Genomic DNA, 27,959 nt, shown 5'->3' with positions numbered 1-27,959 from the left:
CACACACAGGTAAGTCTTAATTTATTCATTTATAGGGCAAATAGTCCTAAAAAAATCTATTGTTCATTCTTAAAACGAGGAATGACCTCATTTCTAACAATCCAATATTTTGTGCTCAAATTCCTATTTTATTGGCAAAAAGTTTGATTTGTCACATCATATTTTCTGGTGTTTTTTTATTTTTTGCATGTTCTGTTTATACTAAAATTAAATTTTTACTTTAGCAGATTTTTCCATAATTCTATTGCATGTTTAGCTTTGATAAGTCACCAAAATGTGATTGCACAGGGGTACATTATTTCTATAGCCATTTCTGGGACAGAATATACTTTTGTGCATTTTGTATGGTGAAAATAAAGGCGATAAAATAGTAAACTGGTTACAATATTTTAAAATGTTTACGTTTCTGAAAATATTTCTGAAATTCAGTGATGCTGAACCTAGTTTGTCTAGGGAAGGGAAAATGTGTAGATGGTAAGAATAATTCCAGATTAGCTTCTAGTGGATCCAGAGGAAGCTAACGCTGTTGGCACCCACAGGGACATCGCCAATTCACAGGCGCAAGTGCCAATTCGCTAGCGAGCCAGACCATCGCTAGCGCAGTTTCAGATCCTATCACCAGGCGTATTTTCGCTCCGGGGGAATACACGCTACTTCCCAACTTTGCTAAAGTGCGGATTTTAATGAACGTTACCTCTTTCACCAGAGTTGACTTCGCCACCTCAGACCAGGCAAAGTGCTATAAAGCAGCTCGATCTTCCTCAATCTTCTGTCACTTACATCATATCCTGTGTGCTGAAAATGCATTAAAGTTCTAAAAATGCTGGCGACTTTTCCTTTTTTTAAGCGGGATTGGCTGCAAAAAACCTAACTTAAACTTTATTTGTGTAACCGGTTTTCTCCAGACATTTCATAACATATGGAACATTCATTTTACAGTGGGCTCACGTGTAGGGCATTATATTAACTCTCTTGTCTTTATTAAGGTTCCCTGGACATGTGTAATAAAAAGTGGTAACTTCAAGCATTTGCACCAACATTTATAATAAAGACGTCCATACAACTTTAAATTTCCCGCCATATGCAAATCGACCTAAGCACAAGATCACTAGTGAATTTTCGCTAGTCACAAAGGAACCCTAGCGCATCTTCGATATGAAAGGCTCGCACTGTCGAAGTAACGCTAGCGAAAAGCCGCTAGCGAAAAGCCGCCAGCGTTCGGCGCCCAGGGTGCAATTTCACATGTTATTGAATAAACGTAGTGGTAGCGAATTTGTGCCTGGCGAAGTGGTGCGATGTGTGCGAAGCGGTTGCTGGTGACAATTCGCCCTTTAGTGAATCTGCCCCAAGGAGTGGAGGTCGCCACAGTCCTCTAGAAATCCCGCCACTCTCCATTCATTTCTATGGGATTTTTAAAAGAGTATTTATCAATGGGTGAAAGTGAAAGTTCACTTTCCAAAATCCCAAAGAAATTAATGGAAAGTGGCGGGATTTCACTCTAGAGGACTGTGGCGATCTCTAACTTCACTCTTTGCTAAATATACCCCTTAGTATCTGGGGAGGTGGGCAAGAACAAGGGATGGGCAGAAGAGGCAAGACAAGAGGCTCAGTATTAGATGAAGTTTTATTAAAATGTCTACACCATTTTTCTCTGTCCCTGGACATTCAACCAAGTGAACCCTCTACCTGCTACTGGGCTCAGACACACAGTGCAGGAGTGATCTCTTCCTATACTGCCTGGGAACCTGAGTCCAGTAGAAGAGGTAGATGTTTCCATGGGCTGTGGATGAAGGATGAAGTAGGGAGACTTGTGATTATGGGGAGGAGCAGCAGAGAAGCAAAGAGATGAGACATCTTATGTCTACAGAGCAAGATATTGGTCTGGCAGTGGACCCATTGCATGCTTTGTTAATTATCTATTGTAAAAGTACTTGCGCAAGCACTTGAAAAATGAATGTCTCTTGGAAATGCAAACTGCCATTTTTCCAAGCAACAATCAACTGACCAAGGCATGCAACAGCACTTTCAAGTGACTGCTATAGCAAGCAATGGTGGGAGATTTTTTTTTTATTTTATTTTTATTTGTTTTTTTAAAGCCCACGGTCAGCGTTTTCAGTCCCAATGTGCAAAAAATTGCAAAAGTGCAAATCGCACATCCACAAAAGGTGCTTATCCTTAAAATGAAAAGGCTCAATACTCGAATCCCACAGGCCAAAAGGCACTTTGAAAAAACAAATCTTCAAGCTCTCATTCTCCGAAGCTAGTGAGTGCCCCTTTATCCCTGACCCCGGGCCAAAAAGCACAAAGGAGCATGGGTCTCAGACTCTCCTGTGCCACAAGGCTAGAGAGAGTCACTTCCCCAAAGTTTTATGCTGCTGGCCAGAGAATCAAGATACAGGCATGGGATACGTTATCTGGAATCCAGTTATCCAGAAATTTCCAAAGTAAAGGCCATCTCCCATAGACTCCATTTTAGCCAAATAATCCAATTTTTTAAAAATGAATGACTGACATAGTTAGCTGTTGTATGCTAGACAACGATTATGTTCTACAAGTTCAGCATCTGTAATCTGGAAACCCGCTCGAACTCCATATTATCAAAATAATAATTTTTAAAAATGATTTCCCTTTTCTCTATAATAACAGTACCTTTACTTGATCCCAACTAAGATATAATTAATCTTTATGGGAAGAAAACCCAGCCTATTGGGTTTATTTAATGTTTACATGATTTTCTCCAAATTATGGAAAGATCACTTATCCGGACAACCCCAGGTCTAGAGAATTCTGGATAACAGGTCCCATACCTCTAGTCTAACTTATATGGAGTAAAATGCAAATTCCCTTCTAAGAACAGACATACACTTGATCTAGCCAAATTGAGAAGTAATTACAGTATACCAGTTGGGTCGTACCTACAAAGCAACTACAATTTGCTGTGGCCCAAGTATCCTTATTGGCCACGTGCCTTTGCCCAAGTGTCATTGCCCTTAGGAAGACAATTTCAACCTTTTAATCTTTCTGCTCTAGTAGGTGAAACCTTTCCTCCTTTCTTCTCATCTTCAGTGGGTCCCTTTGTGTTGTCTCAAATCTATTTTTCCCAGTTCCTTTTTATGCTGAGGAATCCCTATGAATGTATGAGATAAATATGGATATTTAACAATTTAGGGCCAGGGTTGGCCCATCTCTGTAACTCCATATGTTCTTCTAAGCCTTCAACTGTTGGTGAGATGCTTGGAGCTTCAGCAACTATAAAACATAATTGGCATGTGCATCTGGGTCATATACACGTATTTATCATTTCTTGTTTTGCAGGAAACTCTACTCCCACAGAATAGGACGACGCATTCCCATGCGAAGAATAGAGTTTCTGCCTATCATCAGTTCTACTAGTCCCCACTATGGAGAACAAGGAAGTGCGTTGTCGAGATGTGGCATACACCATTAATCGATCCGTGCTTTACGAGCAAGAGTTAGGACGACCAGCACCCAACCCTCCCAGTTCAGTACGTTCTTTTTTTGGTGCAGCAAAAAGGAAGCTTAGGTAAACAGGACAATATCTGAATATCTAAATACCCTATAAGAATTTGTAATTATCTATTTTTGGGTAATGAACCCCAAACCCCATAGGATACAAAGGAGAATGGCACCCAGACCCTCTCCTTCCCATGAATCCCCTGTAGCTATAACAATCTGGAAGTTCTTAGCAGGGCTGCATCTGTTTTGGCAATTCCACAACAAACATTTTGTGACAATATTGTTCTCACACTACTCATACAAATCTAATCATGCTGCCACCTACCCCTGACTGCACCCAAAGGAAATCAGAATGGCCACTTACACGGCATTTGATAAAACGGCCAACTGACCAGTTGTCCACAACAATGGCCTTCAGGCTAAATAGCTGGAAATGTAATTGTGGAAGCTACGACCTGACTAGTAAATGTTTCTAGCTGATTGGTTCCATTGCTTTACCATTAGAAAAAAATGTCTTTTTTCAGATTACCCCAAAGTACTTGGGAGCAAATAAGCTACTGGGGCCAACTCATCCATCTCTCTGTTTGGAAGGGAATACCGCTTCCAAGCTTATAAAAACAAAATGACTTCATTACTATTATGACATATCTTACAGCAGGGTCAGACTGAGGCATCTGGGGCCCACTGGGGCTGAACTCAAAGAACTCAAAAGCCCTTCTCCTGGCATTCTACCTCTACCCCCCCCCATGTGTGCCCCCCTCCTTAAATTTACTTCTGATGGTCCCGGCAGGGGAGCAAGCTTGGGGTCCAGGCCAGGGGATCGGGCTGGGGATCAGGGCGGGGGAGCAGTTTTGGGGTCAGGGTTGGGGAGCAGACTTGGGATCAGGGTGGGGGAGCAGACTTGGGGTCAGGGTGGGGAGTGGGCTTGGGATCAGGCCAGGGGAGCGGGCTGGGGATCAGGGCGGGGGGGGAGCAGGTTTGGGGTCAGGGTGGGGGAGCAGGTTTGGGGTCAGGGTGGGGGAGCAGACTTGGGATCAGGGTGGGGAAGCAGGTTTGGGGTCAGGGTGGGGGAGCAGACTTGGGATCAGGGTGGGGGAGCAGACTTGGGGTCAGGGTGGGGAGTGGGCTTGGGATCCAGGTGGAGGAACGGGTCTAGGCCTGCCAACTTGACAATGTCTTACACAATCTGCTGTGAATGTACAACTTCATGCAACCCTCCAGGGCTGCTCCTGCTATTATGCAGGGTGAGCACTGAGGCAATGAGGCACTTAGTGGCCTGTTACCAGGGTGGCAAAAAAACACAAATTAAAATTCGCCTTATGAAAAAAAAAAAGCAATATGGCCCCCATTGATTAGCCCCGACGCCAAAGATTAAGTGTGGAGTGGGTGAGGGGGCATCTTCAGAGCTATTGCCTCAGGCAGCAGCCCTAGAAATGTCCCTAACCCCCCCCCCAATACTGGCTCTGCTGGCAGGAGATTCTGGAATTTGCAGTTCAACAACGACTGTCTCTGCCTTAAACTACAAGATGGAGTAAAGAGAGACATCATTGTTTGCCCTGCCTTTGGCTGTAATTACCACTATATCTATAAGTTAAGTGTGGGGCCAAACCCAAGGAAGCTATTGGGTTAGACAGGTAGACCTGCCATTATTGATGATAGCAACCAAACTGCCAACAGTTTAGGAGTATAATCAAGGGCAAAATGGAAAATCCATCCCAGCTGTCCTGTGTTTGCCAGACAGTTGTAGGCTTGCTGAAGATGATAAATAGCAGCGCCCATGTAACTGTGCCACATTAGAAATGGAGCCTCAGTTATAGCTTTCAGTTCTTACTAATGTAATTCTTTCTCTTTTCCAGATGTTCAGTATCAGCGGCTAAGCACACCCTCTTCCAGTTCATTCCTATTCTCCTTTGGTTGCCTCGTTACCCTGTAAAGGAATGGCTTCTGGGTGATATTGTGTCTGGCGTCAGCGTGGGGATTCTCCAGCTCCCACAAGGTATGTTGCAAGGAGAGTAAACTACTGTATCTGAAGGGGTTCAAATCTCATTGCACCGCCAAATTCATAAATGCAATAATAAATGCAATAATTAATACCTGCATAAATGCAATAATTAATACCCGCACAAATGAGTTACATACAAAAAGTGTGGTTGCTATCTGTTTTCTATATAGGGGAACTATCATTGTGAAGGTGTTGGTACAGGTTTGGGATCAGTTATCCAGAAAGCTCTGAATTACGGAAAGGCCCTCTCCCATACACTTCATTCTATACAAATAATCTGAATTTAAAAATAAAATATGTAATAATAAAACAGTATCTTGTACTTGATCCCAACTAAGATATAATTAATCCTTATTGGAGGCAAAACCAGCCTATTTGGGTTTATTCAATGTTTACATGATTTTCTAGTAGACTTAAGGTATGGAGATCGAATTTATGGAGAGATCTGATATCCTGAAAACTCCAGGCCCTGAGCATTCTGCATAACAGGTCCCATACCTGTAAATATTTTACTGTATTGGTGTTTATAGCTAAAATGGGCTGGTACTAATTCATACAGCTTGTCTGGCTTCTGCTCCAGGTTTTATGCACCTGTGTGCAAAGCACATGAACAAAAAAATGCTAACAGCATTATTAAAATGCATTTAAGTGTATACAAAATTGATTGTGGAAAAAAAATTGATACACAATCAATATATGATGAGAGTTTATTCCATTTGCCATATAATAACATTGCACCACTCTTCTTTGATCTGCTCACAGGTTTGGCATATGCGTTACTGGCTGGGGTGCCCCCGGTGTTTGGATTGTATTCATCTTTTTTCCCAGTCATGGTCTATACCATCTTTGGGACATCCAGACATGTATCTATAGGTAAGATGCAGAACTGTATATAATGAATATCAGAATCAATGGGTACAGTGCAATCTATGGCCGGCCAGCTACAACTCACAATCACAATCAAGTCACAAACCAAAGTAAGAGTCGAAGTGCAGCTACAGCTGGAAGGCCCTAGGCTGAATATGCATGATGTTAATAGTGAACATTTCTAAAATATATATGTATATGTTTAAAGGAAAAGGAAAGTTAAACTAAAGAAGTAGGCTAGAAATGTTGTACATTATATTTTGGGCCAGTCCCAGGCAAACACAACCCTTTAGCAGTAAAGATCTGTGTCTCCAAAGATGCCCCAGTAGCTCCCCATCTTCTTTTCTGCTGATTCACTGCACATGCTCTGTGCTGCTGTCACTTACTGAGCTTAGGGACCCACTCACAATATACTGTACACATAGAATAGAAATGTCACAATATAAGGCTGATTAGTAATTAATACAGATCATTACTACATGGCAGCAATCAGCATTAAATATTCTGCCCCATAGCATCATCTTATATTACAGACTAACGTCATTTTCTGCTGGATAATTTGCAACAATCCCTAAATTTAGCAGAGCCCACTGAGAATGTGACAAGTTTGAAGTCCTGGATCATTGCTGCTATTGACAAGCTGAAACTTTAGGCTGGTGCAATAAATTCAGTATATAAAATATGGCATTTTTAATCACATTAATTTTTAGAGTTTAGTTCTCATTTAAAGAACAAAAGCTTAACTAAAGAAGTAGCTAGAAATGTTGTACATGATGTTTTGGGCTTCTGTACCAGCCCAAGGCAACCACAGCCATTTAGCAGTAAAGATCTGTGTCTCGAAAGATGCCCCAGTAGCTCCCCATTTTTTTTTCTGCTGATTCACTGCTCATGCTCCGTGCTGCTGTCACTTACTGAGCTTAGGGACCCACTCACAATATACAGTACACATAGAATAGAAATGTCACAATATAAGGCTGATTAGTAATTAATACAGATAATTACTACATGGCAGCACAGAAACCAGTGCAATTAGCATCAGAATTTAATAATCAGCCCTGTAGCATCATCTTATATTACAGACCAACCTCATTTTCTGCTGGATAATTAGTGACGACCCCTAAGCTTAGCTTCTCAACAGCTGCTCAGAGCCCACTGAGCATGTGAGTGTCACAGACACTTTCCAAGATGGTGACCCCCTGTGACAAGTTTCTCCTTTATGGTAAAGGTCTTATTTGCCATTGTAAAACACCGTCCTAATCTTTGAAGGAGATGCTTTGGCTATGAGATTCCATCTACTGGTTGTAGGTGCTATTGTAGTAAATGTGTTCCTCTTCCTTGGTTTGCTTCTACTCTGTGGCCATGTATACAGTTCTGGGCCATACTGACATGACATTGCTGCAACCTGCTACCAGTGTCTAGACCAGTGGCTCATGGGCAACATGTTGCTCCCCAACCCCTTGGATGTTGCTCCCAGTTGCTTCAGAGTAGGTGCTTATTTTATTCCAGGCTTGGAGGCAAATTTTGGTGGGGGACCCCTGGTCTAGGCTATGGCTTTGTAAGACAAAAGAATATAAACTGGAGAAGTCAATTGATACTAATGTTGGTCGCATTATGGAGCTTAAATCTGTAGGCATCCAGGAATTCTAGATCAAGTTTGTCCTCTCAGGGAGAACCATGTCACTCAAACAACTACATCTCCTTTAAGCCACCTCCAATTTGGTTATATGTCAAACACTATGACAGAAACTTGCTCAACAGGGATCAGCCATGAATATCTCTAGGGATCGGCCTTGTCTGCAGACACAGGGCATTTTCATCACCACAGTGCTCCATGAGAGGACAATGAACTTCTAAATATCCATCTAGTCAATGCTTAAACACATGCATCCTCAACAGTTCATATACTAAACCTGTCCCACCAAGCAAGCTGCTCCTCTGTTCTACACTAGGATCTTTTGAACTCTCACTGCACATGTGATTTGCTTTCAGGCAGCTTTGCAGTCGTCTCTATCATGGTTGGCAGTGTGACTGAGTCCTTGGTGCCCAATGATAACTTTATCTTGCCTGGGAATGACAGTTTACTTATTGATATTGCTGCAAGAGATAAAGCCAGGGTTGAAGTTGCGGCATCCATGACTTTACTGGTGGGTCTGTTCCAGGTAAACATCTATATTGTATACATTTCTATATTTCATTAAAATGTTTTTTAACCCAATCCACTATTTTGGATTCGGCCGAACCCCTGATTCCTTCGCGAAAGAATGAACCGATCCGAATCCTAATTTGTAAATACAAATTAGGGGTGGGAAGGGGAAAACATTTTCCAAAAAACAAAAATTCATGCGATTTCGCTCCGCATCCCTAAATTGCATCTGCAAATGAGGATTAGGTTCGGATGGGCAGAAGAATCTGTCTGAATCCGAATCCTGCTGAAAAAGGTCGAATCCTGGCCGAATTGGAACCGAATCCTGGATTTGGTGCATCCCTATTTTTAACATTGGAAAATACTTTACTGATCAATACCCCAGTGTTCTTGTAGCACAGGATAATGGTTAAGGGAGCCAATAATTCAGTTGCCTACATTACATAGGAGACGCTGAGAGACTAGTTCTACTATAGAGTATTATTGCACTGACAACAATCAGGTGACAATGTATATAGCCAAAAATTCACATACAAAATTCAATGTACAGTTATGGGATCCAGTGTCCCGAAACTTGTTATTCAAAAAGCTCTGAATTAAAGGAAGGTCATCTCCCATATATTTCATTTTGTCCTAATTTTTAAAATGTAAGATTTGCTTTTCCCTGTAATAATAAAACAGTAGCTTGTTGTACTTGATCTCAACTAAAGGTGGCCATACACGGATAGATCCGCTCGTTTGGCGATGTCGCCAAACGAGCGGATCTCCCTCCGATATGCCCACCTTGAGGTGAGCAATATCGGGCTGATCCGATCGTGGGCCCTAGGGCCCAACGATCGGATCCTAGCGTTCGCCAAACGGGCGGTCGGATCGCGGGACCGCATCAACGAACAGATGCGGCCGCGATCCGACGGGATTTTTAATCCATCCGATCGAGATCTGGCCGACTTTCGGCCAGATCTCGATCGGGGAAGCCCGTCGGGGGCCCCCATACACGGGCCAATAAGCTGCCGACTCGGTCTGTCGGCAGCTTTTATCGGCCCGTGTATGGCCACCTTAAGATATAATAAATCCTTATTGGAGGCAAAACCAACCTATTGCGTTGATTTTTAGCAAACTGAAGGTCTAGTGTTCTAAAATAAGCAAAGACCCCTTATCCAAAAAACCCCAGGTCCCGAGCATTCTGGATAACAGATCCTATACCTTTATTTCCATTTGGAAACTGCCTGCTACTGTACATTCATCAGCTCTTAAAGGGGCAGTTCACCTTTGAGTTAGCTTTTCGTATGTTATAGAATGGCCATTTCTGAGCAACTTTTCATTTTGTCTTCATTATTATTTTTTTTAAGTTTTTAAATTATTTGTTCTTCTTCTGACTCTTTCCAGCTTTCAAATGACTGACCCCATGTAAAAAACAAATGGCCTGTAAGGCTACACATTTATACTGTAGTTAATAGAACGTTTTATGACTTCTTTTTCTATCCAGGCCTCTCCTATTCATATTCCAGTCTATTATTTAAATCAATGCATGATTGCTAGGGTAAACTGGACCATAGCAACCGGATCGCTAAAATTACAAATTAGAGAGCTGCTAAATAAAAAGCTAAATAACCCAAAAAACACAAATAATAAAAAAATGAAAACCAATTGCAAATTGTCTCGGACTATTACTCTCTACATCATACTAACAGTTAATTTAATGGTGACCAATCCCATTAATGACATTTTCTAGTTTGGTTGTAACCCACAGCTACCCACTTTGTCTTTTGCAAAGGATAGACATCAGTATAATACAAAACAGGACTACTGTTCCAAATAGAATGGAGGTCTTGCTAAAATAATAAGTGAGTTATTACTAGTGAATCATTTAGGATTACTGGATATCTATATGGCAGTAATGACTCATTAACAAATGTTGACTAGTTCATATGAAACACACCCACACATCTTACTTTCTCTCCCTACAGATAATTCTAGGGTTAGTACAGTTTGGGTTTGTGGTTACTTACCTATCGGAGCCATTGATCCGCGGATATACCACTGCAGCCACCATCCACGTCACTGTGTCCCAACTAAAGCACATTTTTGGACTCCCCCTCAGTGAAAAGTCTCAGCCATTGTCTTTGATTTATGTGAGTTATCTAAACTTGTTTCTTTTATCTTTACAAATATATTAATTGACCCCCCCCCTGCTTAATAAAATGAGTCTACATTAGTGAGACTGTTGATTGTAGTCCCTGCTTCTGTCCCCAATGATCTTCTTGGTTCCCCTGCTGCTGCCCAGCTTCTTAATCTGTTCCTGTTTGGGATAACTTCATACATATTATTGTTGCTATCCTGTAATATATAAAAATATTTACCAGGAACGATGTACATTTTTGTGAATTGAGTAAAAATCCCATTCTCTCCTTTCTAGTCCTTAGTCAGTCTGTTCCGCAGGATCCACAGGACAAATATTGGCACGCTGGTTATCGGCCTTGTTTCTCTAACGTGCCTCTTTGCAGTTAAGGAAGTCAACCAAAGACTACGAGGGAAGCTTCCGATGCCCATCCCTATTGAGCTGATTGTGGTAAGAACTGGGCACATTTGTGTTGTTTCAGAATTTTGGATAGAAAGTGGTTGATATTGCTCATGATGGTGGTTACAAGTGATTCCAAGTCTCCATTTAACTACATTTATGGTGCTCATACACCAGCAGGCATTGGCTATTCTCAAACAATGTACTGGACACTTTATACCCAAAGTGTTGGTCTTTCCCTTGATTTAGATCAGAAATACAGAAAATCCAATCAGAGTCTTGGACCAAGAAAACTTTTTGAGAAAAACAGCTCTGCAAGGGTATCCCATGCTTTCTTATTGTGGGATCTAAAGACCCCATACACGGGCTGATAAAAGGTGCCAACAGGCTGAGTCGGAAGCTTATTGGCACTTGTGTGGGGACACCTGATGGGTTTCCCCGATTGATATCTGCCTTAAAGTTGGGCAGATCCCGTTCGGGCAGGTTAAAAAATCCCGTCAGATTGTGGGCGCATCTATGTGTCTATGCAGTTCCGCGATCCGACCTCCCGTATCAGATCCATTATGATCCGATCGTTGGGCCCTAGGGATCGGATCAGCCTGATATCCGCACAATTGAATCAGATTGGGGACAAACCTGAAAAAATCGAGCGAAAATCCGAATCATACAATTTTTCTGAAATCACTCATTTTTTTCTGGCTTTTTCCTGAAAATCCAGAATTTTTTTGGCTTTTTGTCTGAAAACTCCAAAATAGTCGGATTTTCGGGCTAATTCCAGCACAGACGACAGAAACTTCCAAATATGATATGAACCTCTCCCATTGACTTATATACAATCTTAGTAGGTCTGAGATGCCAGATTTTCGGATTTGGACTTTTGCTATCCTCGGGGTATAATAAATGTAGAAAATTTGAGGTTTTTTCCCCGCTAAAAATTCGGATTTTATAGTTAAAAAAAACTCGAGTTTTTGGCATTCGGACTTTAATAAATAACCCCCTAAATGTGTCATACAAAATTTTATTTACGGTACCAAATTACATAGATAAGTGGTATATATATATATATATATATATATATATATATATATATATATATATATATATATATATATATATATCAGACACCTGACCCAGACTAACAATGGTGAGATACTGTATTTGTAAATTAATAATCAAAAAGACCTGTATAGATATCCCTATGCTCACCCTTATTTATCTGCTGTATCACTGCTAACTGATATATACCTCTGTCTTTCCTTTCCTTAGCTAGTAATCTCTACCGGGATATCATATGGTATAAACCTGAATGAAAAGTATGGGGTTGGCATCGTGGGTGACATTCCTACAGGGTTTGTATCCATTACAAGGTTTGTAATTCCATGTATTTATCAGTTTATATTATCAATATTCTTTTATAAAAGGGCAGGATCACCTTAACTTTTAGTATTTTATAGAATGGCTAATTCTAAGCAACTTTACAATTGGTCTTCATTTTTTATTTTTCTATATTGTTTTTTAATTATTTCTTCTGATTCTTTCCAGCTTTTAAATGGGGGTCACTGACCTCATCTAAACAAATGCGCTGTGGTAATTTGGAATCTAGCAACCAGATGGCTGAAATTGCAAACTGGAGAGCTGCTGAATAAAAAAAAAAAACAAAATAACTCAAAAAACACAAATAATAAAAAATGAAAATCATTTGCATATTGAATATCACTTTCTACATCTTACTAAAAGTAAATTTAAAGGTGAAAACCCCCGTTAAGGGAGTAAAGTGTTTCTCGTCTATTACCTGGTTAACTGTGTGAGCATATTGAATCATTATGGGACATGTTGGATCTGCTGTTCTGTAGGTTGGTTACACCCATGGTGCCTAAGGCGGAATTCTTTATGGAAGTTGTAGGCAATGCATTTGCTATAGCTGTGGTTGGCTATACCATCACTATTTCCTTGGCCAAAATGTTTGCTATGAAGCACGGCTATAAAGTGGATAGTAACCAGGTAAATCTCTCTTTTTTTTCCATTTCTTCTATACATTTGTTTTAGTTGCAACAAATACACACTACACTACAGGTGCAACACTCCTTCAGTGCAGGGTTACGAGCTGCATGTTATGGACAGTCCCCTAGAACACCCTCTCGCTTGCAGCTTCATTTGGGCAAGGAGCAGAGTACATGAGGAGTACTGGGTGCAATTTTTGCAAGTCAAATGACCCCCTTATCCCTCTGTTTCTGCATGTCATATTATGGTCAATGCACCAGACTCAAACTCATTATTATGCTACAGAAAATCCAAATTTGGCACATAGCTGAACTATCTACAGCCTTTGAAATTGGCTACACACAACCCAGCATGTCAGGGACACTTATTATGAATCACTAAAGCTGGTCACAGACGCAAAGATCCGATCGTACGAATCAATGTATGATCGGACTTTCCCATCTCCCGACCTGCCACTAACCATTCAGATCAAAGTCTCACCATTCTGACCAAATAAAGTAGTTAAAGAACAGATGAGCCGATGTTCTGCCCCTGACAGCAATCGTACGATAGACAAAGCTGGTGACAGTCTCCCACTGAAAATCGTACGATCGGCAATACACGCAGAGATATTACCCGATCGACCAAACGACCGATCTCCACTGGATGAAAAATGTCGGGACTCTCCACACACAGTCCGAAAATCGTACGAATCCTTGATTCGTACGATGAGATCTTTGCGTCTATGGCCATCTTAATGGCCCGTGGGCCATGAAATTGTAAAATATGTAAAGGAATTGCTTGAATATCGCCAATAATGATGGGCCAATCTGTCCTGTTTCGATTAGGTGAAAAACTCACAAAACTGCAACAAAAAAAAAATTCACAAAACTGCAAAAAAGTTGTGAAATACATTGAAGTCAATAGGTGTCAACATTTTTTCCACGTGACAATTTGTCTCACTCCAAATGCATTAATGTCAATGGGCATTTTTTTCTTATGGCAACTTTTTTGTCGTGGCAAATTTTTCCTCTGCAAATTGCCACAGTTTTACCAAAATTATTTGCAGAAGGTGAAATGTGGAATTTCGTCAAAAATCCATTTGCTCATCACTACTCGCCAACATTTTTCCTATGATAAAAGTGAGAATATACTGAATTACATGTTGGTGTTGTTTTTATGTTTATTTAGGAGTTGATCGCACTTGGATTTAGTAATCTTGTCGGGAGCTTTTTCCATTGTTTTGCCGTCACAACATCCATGTCTAGGACTCTTGTCCAGGAGAGCACGGGAGGAAACACCCAGGTAATGAAAGGACATATCACTTATCAGAATAGTATCTGTCCCGGATTACAGGATACCCTATGGGCCTGTTGGATAACTCCATGGGAGAGCAGCAGGACATTGTGCGCATGCGAGCGCAAATTCACGCATGCGCACGCTAAACCAGCGCCACGACTGGCTGGCTTGCCTAGGGCTCCTGCGTGGCCGGCACTGCTGTGTATTATAAGAGATAATAAAACATGTACTTTAAAATAGGCAGGGAATCTTACATTAGGCTACCTCCTGATGTAAAATACAAGTATACCAAAGAGTTCCATGACCAACTCTAAGTTAACTATTTCAAACTCTATAAATATTTTACATGTAATCATTTCTTTAAAGGGGTGGTTCATCTTTAAGTTAACTTTTAGTATGTTATAAAATGGCTAATTCTAAGCAACTTTTCAATCTGACCTTTATTTTTTATTTTTTCTATAGAGTTTGAATTACTATAACTTTAAAATGGGGTCACTGACTCCATCTCAAAAAAACGCTCTGTAAGGCTACAAATGTATTGTTATTGCTACTTTTTATTACTCGTCTTTCTATTCAGGCCTCTCCTATTCCTCATCCAGTCTCTTATTCAAATCAGTGAATGGTTGCTATGGTAATATGGACCATATCAACCATATTGTTAAAATTGCAAACTGGAGAGCTGCTGAATATAAAGCTAAATAACTCAAAAACCACAAATAATAAAAAGTGAAACTAAATACCTGTACAAATTGTCTCAGAATATCAGTCTCTACATCATACTAAAAGATAACTCAAAGGTGAACAACCCCTTTAAATAATTAGGACTAAAGTTGCTTATCATTATATTCCAGGTTGCCGGCACAGTTTCTGCTCTAATTATACTTGTAATTATCCTGAAAGCGGGAGAACTGTTTACATGCCTACCCAGAGTAAGTATTTGCCTTCTTATTCCCTACTTGTTGTAATACTAGTTAACATCTCATTTGTTTGTCCTCTTTTGGGCAGTTAAGTAAGAGACATAGGGGCAAATTTACTAAAGGGCAAAGTGACTAACGCTTTCGAAAATTCGCCAGTGTGACGTCATTTCAGAACTTCACCAATTTGCTAACAGTCGCCAGCGTAACTTCACTATCGAAGGAGATAGACTGTAGTGGTACTTCGCTCCATTACGCCTGGTGAATTTGCGCTCTGGTGAAGGGACGTAACTACGTAAATTCACTAAGATGAGGATTTTACTGAACGTTACCTCTTGCGCCAGACTTGCCTTCACCACCTCAGACCAGGCGAAGTGCAATAGAGTAGATAGGAGTTTCTCAAAAAATAGTTGAAAATTTTTCTAAGTCCCAAAAAACGCTGGCGTCTTTTCCTTTTCTCAGGGTGATAGGCTGCAAAAGAGCGTAACATTTCTTTTGGGGTAACCGGCTTCCCCCTACATTTCCTAACATATGGCACATAAACTATACACTGGGCTCATGTGTGGGGCAATATAATAACTCTATTTTATTTTATTAAGCTTCCCTGGGCTTGTGTATTGTAATGTATTTGCTGCAACATATACGTCCATTCAACTTTAACTTCCCGCCGTATGCAAATTAGGCAACGCTAGCGCAACTTCGCCAGCGTTTGGCGCCCTTATCCCTCTGTTTCTGCGTAGCGTCTAAAATTATGTCATATTATGGTCAATGCACCAGACTCAACCTCATTATTATGCTACAGAAAATTTGAATTTGGCACATAGCTGAACTATCTACAGCCTTTGAAATTGGCTACACACAAATGTCAGGGACATACAGCATTTCTAGCCTTATTCTATTTTAGACTTTACATGCCCTTTAAATCAAAGAAAGACCCACTAGGGGTGATTGTGTACATGCTATCAGTGAAGAATGTCCCAGCAAAGTGAGTTAGCAGCATGGTAGCCCCCACTCATGTCCATCAATGCAAATACTGTATGAGAGAATATGCTATGCACTGACAATGCAAATTTCCCATTTTATATTTATATACTGTGTATCTCTACGAATATCACCTCTCCATCACTCCATTTTATCCAAATAATTAAATTTTTTTCAAAATAATTTTTATTTTCTCTGTAATAATCAAACAGTAGCTTGTACGTGATCCCAACTAAAATATAATTAATCCTTATTGGAGGCAAACCCAGCCTATTGGGTTTATTTAATGTTTAAATGATTTTGTAATAGACTTAAGTTATGGAGAACCAAATTATGTAAATATCGGTTATGTGGAAAACCCCAGGTTTTCGAGCTCTCTGGATAACAGGTCCCATACCTGTAGAAAAATATATTTTCTTTAACACAGATGGCCAACATGAATACTTTCTTTCTCCTCCACAGGCCATATTATCAGCTATTGTTATTGCCAATCTGAAAGGAATGTACAAGCAGTTTATGGATATACCCATCCTATGGCGAACCAACAAATTTGATCTTGTGAGTAGAAGGGGAACATAAATGTCATCAGGCTCCATACTACATGTAGATCAGCATTTACTTGAATATCAACTGGCACCAAAATTGCTTTTATTAAGCTTTAATTTTACATGGGTGGCTTTTGTCACCAGTTTGAGTATTACACTAGCTTAGTACTACACAACCAGCCTCTTGGGAGGGTCTCTCACTAGGTTTGCAAAAAGCCTGAATCTGAAATTCCGCCATCTCAGCCCTGTCGAGGGTTCTGTATAAGTCAATGGATGAGGCCAGTGTCGGACTTGGACACCAGGGGCCCACCAAAAAACCTTAGACCAGGGGCCCACCAAAAAACCTTAGACCAGGGGCCCACTCTCAGTACTATTTTTCTTCCTCTCTTCACTCACCTCTATTCTCCTAGTCTATTTTCTTTATATACTATAATCTATTATTCCATCTATTTAGCCTCTTTGTTCTCATAGAAATGGGAAATTGCCATGAAATAGGCCAAATGTTTAGCAGCATGAGGGCCCACTGACACCTGGGCCCCACAGGAGTTTGCCTGGTATCCCGGTGGGCCAGTCCGACACCGGATGAGGCACCTGTGGTCTGCGCCAGTTTTAGCCCAAAAATCAGACTCTTTCAGGGTTTTCGGGCAAAAAATTCTAGCAATTCGGGATAAAAAGCCCAAAAAATTAGAGGAAAACGAGAAGAACCTCCAAAACATACATTAGTGCAATTTCGGTTTTTCGCTTGAATTTTTCCTATTAAATCAAGGTTTTTGTTAATAAATAAATTGTGCGTGGGAGTTTGCTCGTGTTTTTTTTTAAAAAAAAGATCAATTCGGATTTTAGTAAATAACCTCCTAAATGTAAGAAAAATCCATTAACCAGAAAGCCCCAGGTCCCGAGCATTCTGGACAAGTGTCGGACTGGGACATCAGGGGCCCACCCAAAAACCTTAGACCAGGGGTCCAACAAAAGACCTTAGATCAGGAGTCCACTCTCAATACTATTATAATTCCTCTCCTGACTCAACCTCTATTCTGCTAGTCTCTTTTCTTTACATACTATAATCTATTATTCCATCTATTTAGTTTCTTTGTTCTCATAGAAATAAGTAATGGCCATGAAATAGGCCAAATGTTTTGAAGCAGGAGGGCCCTCTGACATCTGGGCCCACCGGGAGTTTTCCTGGTATCCCTGTGGGCCAGTCCAACACTCTTCTGGATAACAGGTCCCATACATGTCTATGATTTAATTAACCAGTACAGTAGTAGAAGATCAAGAAATGAATCCCTGAAAGTAATATCTGTGATTTCCCTGCCCACCAGTGCCCATGGGAGAAGAGCATCCACTTAAGCTATATAGCAACACATAGCAAAGTAAACTTCTTCCTGACTTGATACAAAGTTTAAGAAGATGGTAGAGGAAGAGGTGCTGTGGGCAAAGTGCCTCTTCTAGGAGAGCCAACCAGGCACTGTAATAAATGCATGAAAACACAGCCCCTTGCTACTCACTTCCTTTGCTACTTTTTGCAATTTAGCAACCAATGGAATAACATTATTATGAACCTGAAATTCTTCTTGTTCAGTTTAGATGATGTAAATATCCCTTATCATATATTTCCCATATTTCAGCTGATATGGCTAGTGACCTTCCTGTCAACAATCTGCCTCAACATGGACATCGGGCTGGCTGTGTCGGTTGTGTTTGGCCTGTTCACGGTCACTTTCAGGAGCCAACTGTAAGTTCTTTACAGGGAAAACACTTTCTACACTGTGCCCACTTCCTATAGCAACAATAACACTGCAAAGTCCTTATACTGAACACATTGGAGGCCATTTATAAAGTGTGCAGAATGAAGAGAGGACCTGCTAGAATTAGAACTAGCGCTAAATTTGTAAATAGATCCGCTTTGCTTCTTACTAATACTCAGGTTTCAAGAAAAAACCCAAGAAGCATAGGGCTGCCTTGCAACGCAATACACAACGGAAGCTACAAGCATAGACAATTCTGTTGTGTTGGCCTTCCCACTATTTTTTCTCTGCATATACCATGGTGTAGATATGTATGTATACTTTTTTTGGTGAAACCTGTAATCTGCAAACACTAGATCAGTGATCCCCAACCAGAGGCTCATGAGCAACATGTTTCTCACCAACCCCTTGGATGTTGCTCTCCGTGGCCTCAAAGCAGGTGCTTATTTTTGAATTCCCGGCTTGGAGGCAAGTTTTGGTTTCAGGTGTACTGCCAAACAAAGTCTCCTGTAGGCTGCCAGCTCATCAAATAGCCAATCACAACCCTTATTTGGCACCCCAGGAGCCTTTTGCATTCTAATGCTGCCTCCAACTTTTTTTACATTTGAAAAAAAGGTTGGGGATCCCTGCATTAGAGGGCAGTGACAGACATACAGTATGTTTATGTATTTATATATCAAACCAGTACTGTATATAGATTTTTAAAGAAATGGTGGAAATCATTCATGGACTATCTAACTTGTATATTTCCTATTACAGACCCCAATATTCCATTTTGGGACAAGTTTTTGAAACAGACCTCTACAGGGATTCTGAAGAAAATTCCATGGTATTCAAGAACAGATTTCCCTCCATCTTCTCTTTAAGCAGGGTTGGACTGGGGGCCCACTGGGGCTGCTGCTTCAGGGGTCCCCCCGGGCCCCCCAACCCAGCAGCAAAGGCCCCTCAGGCACCTTGTACTTTTTTTTCTTGCTCACGGCCACAAGCAGGGGCCAGGAGGGAGGTTGGTGGCAATGGCAATAGCAGGTCTGGGTTTGCGGGGCTCCCTAGGACTGGCCCAGTCTGACCCTGTCTTTTAGTTCTGCAATAACAACCCCCCCCATTTATTGCTGAAATACACTTAACAGCAGGTTCCCAACTTCACACCAACAACAAATCAGGCTAAAAGATTGTACCCTTTGTAGAGGGCTTTACAGGACCGGGGCATATGGTGGCCCATCGGGGCTGCGACTTCAAGGGTCCTCCTTGTGAACTCAAGAGCCCTCTTCCCAGCATCTGCTCCTCCTCCACGCAGGCAGCTTACCATGTACCTTTTACCTCCATCCTTATTAAAGTTGCAGCTGTATTCGGGAGATATGGAACAAACCAGTGGGGTAATTGGCTGCAGGCCTGTGTTGGCAGGGCCCATGAAGGTTGAGTCCCACCCAATGTTCCCTCTAATTCCTTCTTGCCTATGTGTGCAAAAAAAAATATTTTGTGAGCACACGTGTTTGCATTTTTAAAAATGGTGTGCTCAGGTCAGATGGATACAAAATATTGTGTTTATGCCTTGGGCACCTTAAAGGATCCGCAAGGTAAGGGCACCCACATCCAGCCTAAGAGAACACACAGAAGTAACTTCTCACCTGTTTTTAACCGTTTGCTATTTGTAATCTGTATATTTTTCTTATTGTTTTCAGGCCAAAGAAATCTCAGGCATAAAGATATTCCATTGGAACACTGCAATTTATTTTGCTAATGCGGAGCTCTATGGCAAAACTCTCAAAGCAAAAGTATGTGAAATCATTCCAGGCAAAATAGCATAACGAATGACAAGGGGACTGTCACAGGGTCTTATTTTATACATGTATTTTTCAGATGGGTGTCAATGTTGACAGGCTAATTGAGAAAAAAAAGAAGGCCATAATGAAGAGGAAAAAAGGGTTACAAAAAGTTATCGGTTTGGCTAAAAACATTCTGTCCAAAACTCAGATGGTAAGGGATTTTCCTTTCAATACTAAATTGTACCAGTCTACGTATTATTTAACATACACCTCATTTAACATAAATCCATTTACATTATGGGGGTGATTCGAATGTTTGCCATAATTCTAGTTTTTTTGAGCTAACACTCTATTCTATTCTATATATATATATATATATATATATATATATTTGTCATACAGGTATGGGATCCGGAAACCTGTTATCCAGAAAGCTCTGCTTTATGGAAAAGCTGTCTCCAAAAGACTCCATTTTCTCCAAATAATACAAATTTTCCTTTTTCTCTGTAATAATAAAACAGTACCTTGTTCTTGGTCCCAACTAAGATATTGTAACCCTTTCGACACCCCTTTGTCTGTGTAACACTCCACGTGTGGCGCTTACCTGATGACACGGGACAAACTGAGCTACTCCGCAGTGGTATTGGGAGAGACTGGGTACCTGGTACTTACTAGCGCAGTGCCTCCACCTAGTGGGATCCGGAAATGACCTACAGTTGGCCCCACTAGGAATACAGTAATAACACACACACACTATTGGTTAAACTAAATAACAGTTTATATAAAATAAATGGGCACCTAATACATGCAGCACTCCTAACCAGTGGCAATAGGGCCTCACTAACTAACTTGCTAGCGCAATCTGTCTAGCTAACTAAGAAAAACGGTAAAGTCCTTTAATGTCCTTTATTACACAGCCTGTTTATCTTCAGCGGTCTTTAGGGTACTGTCCCTTTAAACAGGATACTCACAAATCCTCTTTGGATACTTCAGAGCTCTCTTTAGGTGAATCCAGCAGTCAGTCATACAGTGCGATTACCAGCCCCTTTGGATGCTCAGATAGGAATCTCCTGCTGGTTGTTCCTCCAATCTGTATTCCTCTCATACTCTGTCTCTCCAGGCACTGTATGTGGCTTCCCTGTGCCAGCCTGATCCAAATGAATGCCTTTTGTGCAGCCTCTCAGCTCTCTGGTCCCACCAGCAGCTCTCTTGCTTCCTTCTCTGTCCACCATGCGGCTCTCTATGCCAGGCTTTCTTCTTTTGCCAGTCTCTGTGACTTCCTTTTCCTGCCTGCCACTCCTTAGCTGCTGTGTCACTTCCTACTGCACTGAATAACTGGTTGCTAGGTAACAGCTTACAGCACACACACAGGCTCTCTGCCCTTACAGGGATAAGTCCAATGATTTTGCACGGATTCCCTACAATATAATTTATCTTTGTTGCCATATATAATCTTTGTTGCTATATATATATATATATATATATATATATATATATATATATATATATATATATATACAGGTATGGGATCCAGAAACCTGTTATCCAGAAAGCTCTTTATGGAAAGGCCGTCTCCCATAGACTCCATTTTATCCAAATAATCCAAATTTTTAAAAATGATTTCCTTTTTCTCTGTTATTATAAAACAGTACTTATTTCTTTGTCCCAACTAAGATATAATTAATCCTTATTGGAAGCAAAACCAGCCTATTGGGTTTATTTAATGTTTATATAATTTTCTAGTAGACTTTAGGTATGGAGATCCAAATTACAGAAAAATCCATTATCCAGAAAACCCCAGGTCCAGAATACCTGTATTTACAGTAGGCATTTCTCCTGCAATTTACCATGCCTTATATTTCATTTTTTTACATTTATTTGTATTGCTATTTCTGTTACCCACTCACATACACCAGTAGGGGTAGCACTAAGCACAAAGAAACCATTTAGTGCTGCATCACTTACATAGCTCCCATTTGTTTCTAGACTCTCGCATTTTATTTCTAGTAAGTGACCTCTAAATACCTGCTTTCCCCAATATAATGTATAGAGTTTTCCAGGCTCCACAGGGCAGAAAACTGTTTCCTTCCTGCAGAGATCAGCAATGAACCCCATTTTATTCATTTCTCCAGCCTTTCTAAAGTGCGGCACCCAGTGTGCTGTGCTGTATTAAAACAATATAAAGATCAACTGCAGTCATTATATTTCTTTTATGTAGCGAGACTGTGCCATGAATGTCGCTTGGTTTTCACCACAGGGTACCGGCCTGGAGTTTCTGACAAACAAAGATGGCATGCTGGGAAGTCTTAGAACTCTGTCCGAGACGATACCGAACATTCCTACCCTGTGTTCCCTGGGCCTGGAGAAACTAGAATTCCACTCCCTGATCTTGGACTTCTCTGCTGTCAGTTTTATTGACACCGTTGGAGTAAAAATGCTAAAAAATGTAGGTTCCGAAAACCTGTTCGTTTATAGAGTCAGATGTAACAGAAATTATACGTACAGTCCTGATAGTAGCATTTTTCCACAGCCTTCTTGGATTTTTGAAGTCACCCCCAAACTCCAAAAATAAGTGTTTATGAATTAGTTGTATTATGTGTAGAATTTTGTACACTTCAAAGAGTCTTAGGGGGTTTTTTTACTAAACTCCGAATGCCCAAAACCCGACTTTAGTATACAATCCGAATTTGTAGTGGAAAAAAAAATCACAAATTTTTCAGAATTTATCATAAAATGGAAAAAGTCAGAAAGTCCGAATCTGAAAATCCGGCATCTCAGACCTGCCGAGGCGCATATAAGTCAATTGGAGAAGTCCGAAAGATTTTTTGATCTGCGCTGGGTTTCGTGCAATAATCCGAAGTTTTCAGAGTTCTGAGTTTTCCGGTGGAAATGATTTCATGATGTTTTCAGATTTTTTTCTGCAAACACAATTTTCGGGAAAGTGAATTAATAAATAAGCAGGAAAAACCCCGTGCGGATTTAGTCTGAGTTTTTTTCAATAAATATTGAGACAAATTCAGACTTTGATAAATAACCCCCTAAGGGGGTTATTAACTAAACTCTGAATGCCAAAAATCCGTGTTTTTTAGTATAAACTTTAATTTTGAAAAAAAAAAAAACACGAATTATTGGAATTTATTATACCCTGATGATGGAAAAAGTCAGAATCCGAAAATTTGGCATCTCAGACCTGCCGAGGTTGCAGATAAGTCAATGGAGAAGTACCAAAGATATTTTGATCTGCGTTGGGTTTCATGCAATAATCCAAAATTTTAGGGGTTTTCGGGCATAGATCCAAAAGTTTTCAGATGAAAATTTCACGATTTATTCAGATTTTTTCCCACAAACAAAATTTTCGGGAAAATGTCTTAATAAATAAGCCGAAAAAAACCATGCGGATTTGGTCAGAGTTTTTTTCAGAAATTATAGTGATGAATTCTGATTTTAATAAATAACTTACTGTCTTCTGCCTAACTCCTATATTTACAGATTTTTGAAGAGTTCCGTGAGATTGAAGTGGATGTTTATCTTGCCAGCTGCCCCAGTAAGTTTCTTTTATTAACAGAAGATGTTGCTTAGAATTATGAAGCCTTATTTAGGAACACAAGTCCCATTGCATCTGTCCAGTCTGCTCTGATGAATTGTGCGCAACTGAATCTACTGATACCGGTGAACCTTAAGGGGGTTATTTACTAAGCTCCAAGTACCCAAAATTCCCCCGAAATCTGAAAAATTTGTGTTTTTTTTTTATAATAGGCTTTTAATAAATCACAAATTTTTCGGAATTTATTTAAACCCCGAGGGCTAAAAAGCCAGAATATAAAGACACGGCATCTCAAACCTGTCGAGGTTGCATAAAAGTCAGTAAGTTTTCGGGGAAAATTCACGAAAAAGTCCTGAAAATCTGAGCTTTTCCTGCAATGGTGATTTTCGGGAAAATGTAATAATAAATAAGCATTAAAAACCCGGCTTAGATCGGAGTTTGTAGCAGCTGATATTGAGATAAATTCGGACCTTGATAAATAACCCCCTAAATGTGACAATAATTTCAGGGTTTCCCTAGTGGGTTGTGTCAATAATAGCACCAGACTTGTGAATCTCACATTTAAGGGGCTGTTCACCTTTAAGGTTTCTTTTAGTATTCTGAAATTTTTATTCAGCAGCTCTCCAGTCTGCAATTTTAGCAATCTGGTCGCTAGGGTCCTTATTACTCTAGCAACACTGCATTGATTTGAAGACTGGAATATAAGGGACTGAATAGAAAGATGAGTAATAAATAGTAGCAATAACAACAAAATTGTAGAGCATTTGTTTTTAGGTGGGGTCAGTGACTCCCATTTGAAAGGAGGAAAGCTTCAGAAGAAGAACGCAAATAATTAAAAAACTATAATAAATAAATAAAAATTGATAATGAAGACCAATTTAGAATTGGCTATTCTATAACAGACTAAAAGTTAACTTAAAGGGGAACCATCCCTTTAATGCTGTGTTAATGTTGTGCACCAGAAATGACGCATTCCCCACATCTCCACAGTCCCTACAATTGACCACAACTGGCAACTCGTTTTTGCAAAAAAAAAAAAATTAAATAAATAAAAACACACACTCACAGTTGCATCTGTCGCAATGATGCTGGAATTGTTGGAACAAATTATGCATTGAGGCCCCCTCATATATGATAAAAGGCACAAAGCCGTCCAGATGCAGGAAGCCATAATAAACAAATAGTTGTTTGCTGTGTCCTTCGGAATCGTGTCTATTGATGCTGGGGAAACCTGGAGCCAACACTAGTGATGGGCGAATTTATTCACCAGGTGCAAATTCGCGGCGAATTCCCGCGATTCGCCGCCGGCAAATCAATTTGCGAAACCAATGCAAAAATTTGTCTGTTTTTTTGGGCACAGGCGTCCGTGTTTTTTTTCCGCCATCGAATTTGCACTGGCGTCAAAAACAGACGCCGGTGTCAAAAACTAGACGCCGGCGGCATTTACTGAATTTTTTGCAGTTTCACAAATTTTTCAGCGAATTGAAACGCACCAAATTAGCCCATCACTAGTCAACACCATCCTGAATCTGGCAGTAATTCTGGGGTTCCTACAATAGTTGCACTAAAAGAGTCGCTAATGACGTAGTAGCACCGCTTTCGATTTACCAACAGGCACACGCATAATGGCATTAGTTTTGATGCATCCGATGCAATTGCCTTGGAGGGCTGTTACACACAACTGCAGTTTATATCTTTTAGTGTGTTGTGTGATGCCATCTTGTTATGTTTGTCCTTCATCTCTCCCTGTAGCTCCAGGAAGCTACTTAACCCCTCCCTTCTCCATTAGTTTTTATTACTTAGCAGCCATTTTACATGTGTTCCAACTGCCAGTAAAACCCTGGTTTGAAAATATTATCTGACCTTGTGGATTGATCGATTTTATGGAAGATTTTTACAGTTTGCAATAAACTTTAGCAAGATCTGCATATTGTGTCATTCCAGTGGAGTTCTGTTGTCTTTGGAGATACAGACACCTGGACTCCACTGAAATGATACAAGTATGCGGTAAGTATATTTTGCTTAGATTCTGGATTCTAGATTCTAGATTAAGTTCAGAGTCAAACTTGGGGTCCACGGCCTACAGGCGTTGCTGCCTCAGGGGCCCACACACCTCAGCCACAACCCCTTCCCCCATCCTCCGCCCTAGCCACAACCCCCTCCCCCAGCCCCCCACCCTTACCACAGCCTCCAGCCCCCCGCCCTTGCCACAACCTCCCTCACCCACAGCCCGCAGTAGCCACAACCTCCCAAACCCCCGCCCTAGCCACAACCTCCAGCCCCCATCCTAGCCACAACCCCTTCCCCATCCCCCTGCCCTAGCCACAGCCTCCCTCCCCAGCCCGCCACACTAGCCACAACTCCCCGCCCTAGCCACAGCCTCCCTCCTAAACCCCCCTGTCCTAGCCACAACCCCCTCCCCCAGCTCCCCACTTTGCCACAACCTGCCCTAGCCACAACCCCTTCCCCCAGCCCCACCCAGTGTGTTCCTTGATTTTTACTTTTGCTGATGGGATTGGGGCCAGTAGGGGATGTCAGGGAGCAGGGTCAGACTGGGCTGGAGGGTAGTGTTGCCACCCGGCCGGTATTTTACCGGCCTAGCCGGTAAAACACCAGCCAAGGCCGGGGCCGGTATTACAAATTTACCGGCAATGTAGCTGCCAGTAAATTTGTAATACACCTAAAAAAAAGCCCGTGGCCTGCCCCCAGCCTGCTCAAACCTTTTTTTTTTGCTGGGCTTCTTGCCAAATGTGCGAGCTTGGCTCTGCCCCCTTTGACGTCAGCCAATAGCGTGTCACGGTCCCGCCCCCTTTATCATCACGGCCCGCCCTTTTAACCCCGCCCCTCCATCTGCCGGTAAAGATCATTTTAAAAGGTGGCAACCCTACTGGAGGGACACCAGAAAAAACCCGGTGCGCCCCAGCCCTTGTGGGCCCTGCCAGCACAGACCCGCTCCCTGGATCAACGGCAAAAAAGACATGCACGTAAATAAAACCTGTGCATGTATAAATATAGCACGCGTCCGCGTCAAAAAAAACTTTTTGTGGAGGGCAGGGGTCTGGAGGGGGGCCCTGGGACAGCAGCACCGGTGGGCCCCCCAGTCCAGCCCTGGATCAGAGCCCAGGTTCTCAGTGGGTCAGGGCAGCAGCACACCTGGGTCTCCTCACACCTGCGGTCATGTAACGTGTCTTTGGGACACAGGTTATTTTTCTTTATTGTGTGTTATAGATAACTCCAGCCCAGTGATTGTAATGTCTCAAATACCAAACTCAATTTTGTCAATTCTAATTTCTTTAATCCGCAGCTTCAGTTTTCAAGCAGCTGGAACACAGTCACTTCTTTAAAGGATCCATCAACCAGACGTTAGTATTTGCTTCAGTCCATGATGCAGTTTCCTATCTCTCCTATGGTGTCAGCGAGTCCAGCTCTGTCCAAGAAATGACAGAAATCTGATGTGACCTGACTTGCCCTTAGCACAACTGAATCTGACTGTCCCATTTATTATTTTTTTTTACTAGTGTTCCTTAATTTCACAATAATCCTGAAAATCTGTTTTAAAGGAGACACAAACTTTTTCTGAAACCTCCTCCAAAATCCCTAAAGTGATTCTGTTGTATAACCTTGTCAAATGTCCGTGTTGTTTATCTTGTTCACATTTTACAGCGATTGAATATCAGAAGGAACGTATAGTGCTGTCATATTGTTAAAGGGGTAGTTCATTTTTAAGTTAACTTTTAGTATGTTATAGCATGGGTAATTCTAAGCAACTTTTCAATTGGTCTTTATTATTTCTTTTTTTTCTTTTTTTTTTTTTTTACAATTTTTGAATTATCTGCCTTCTTCGGACACTTTTAAGCTTCCAAATGCGGGTCACTGACCACATCTAAAAAAACAAATACTCTGTAAGGTTACAAATGTATTGCTATTGATACATTTTATTCTCATCTTTCTACTAAGACTTTCTCCTTCATATTCCTGTCTAAAATGAATGCACGGTTGCTAGGGTAATTTGGACCCTAGCAACCTGATGGCTAAAACTGCAAACTGCAGAGCTGCCAAATAACTCTAAAACCACAAATGAAAACCAATTGTGAATTCTATAAGAATATCATTCTGTATATCATACTAAAAGTTAACTCAAATGTGCACAACAGCTTTAAATTAAAGCTCCCAGCATA

The 27,959-nt window shown here is 41.0% G+C and overlaps 1 protein-coding gene across 1 annotated transcript; it reads left to right on the top strand.

Moving 5' to 3' along the window:
• Positions 1–27,673, top strand: slc26a6.2.L (solute carrier family 26 member 6, gene 2 homeolog L). Its single transcript, NM_001092880.1, is given in 19 exon segments — positions 1–9; positions 3,316–3,544; positions 5,334–5,473; positions 6,242–6,352; positions 8,336–8,505; positions 10,457–10,621; positions 10,906–11,058; positions 12,274–12,356; positions 12,861–13,008; positions 14,179–14,292; positions 15,138–15,215; positions 16,644–16,739; positions 18,355–18,461; positions 19,234–19,303; positions 20,154–20,246; positions 20,332–20,448; positions 22,495–22,683; positions 23,727–23,781; positions 27,086–27,673. Coding segments are annotated over 18 exon segments (2,181 nt in total). The 5' UTR covers positions 1–9; positions 3,316–3,401; the 3' UTR covers positions 27,235–27,673.
• Positions 27,674–27,959: the final 286 nt, after the last annotated feature.

The sequence above is a fragment of the Xenopus laevis genome, chromosome 4L (genome assembly GCF_017654675.1).
Source record: "Xenopus laevis strain J_2021 chromosome 4L, Xenopus_laevis_v10.1, whole genome shotgun sequence".
In the NCBI taxonomy this organism is placed as follows: domain Eukaryota; kingdom Metazoa; phylum Chordata; class Amphibia; order Anura; family Pipidae; genus Xenopus; species Xenopus laevis.
Note: the sequence above shows the minus strand (reverse complement) of the source record. Positions and strands in the feature narration are given on the sequence as shown.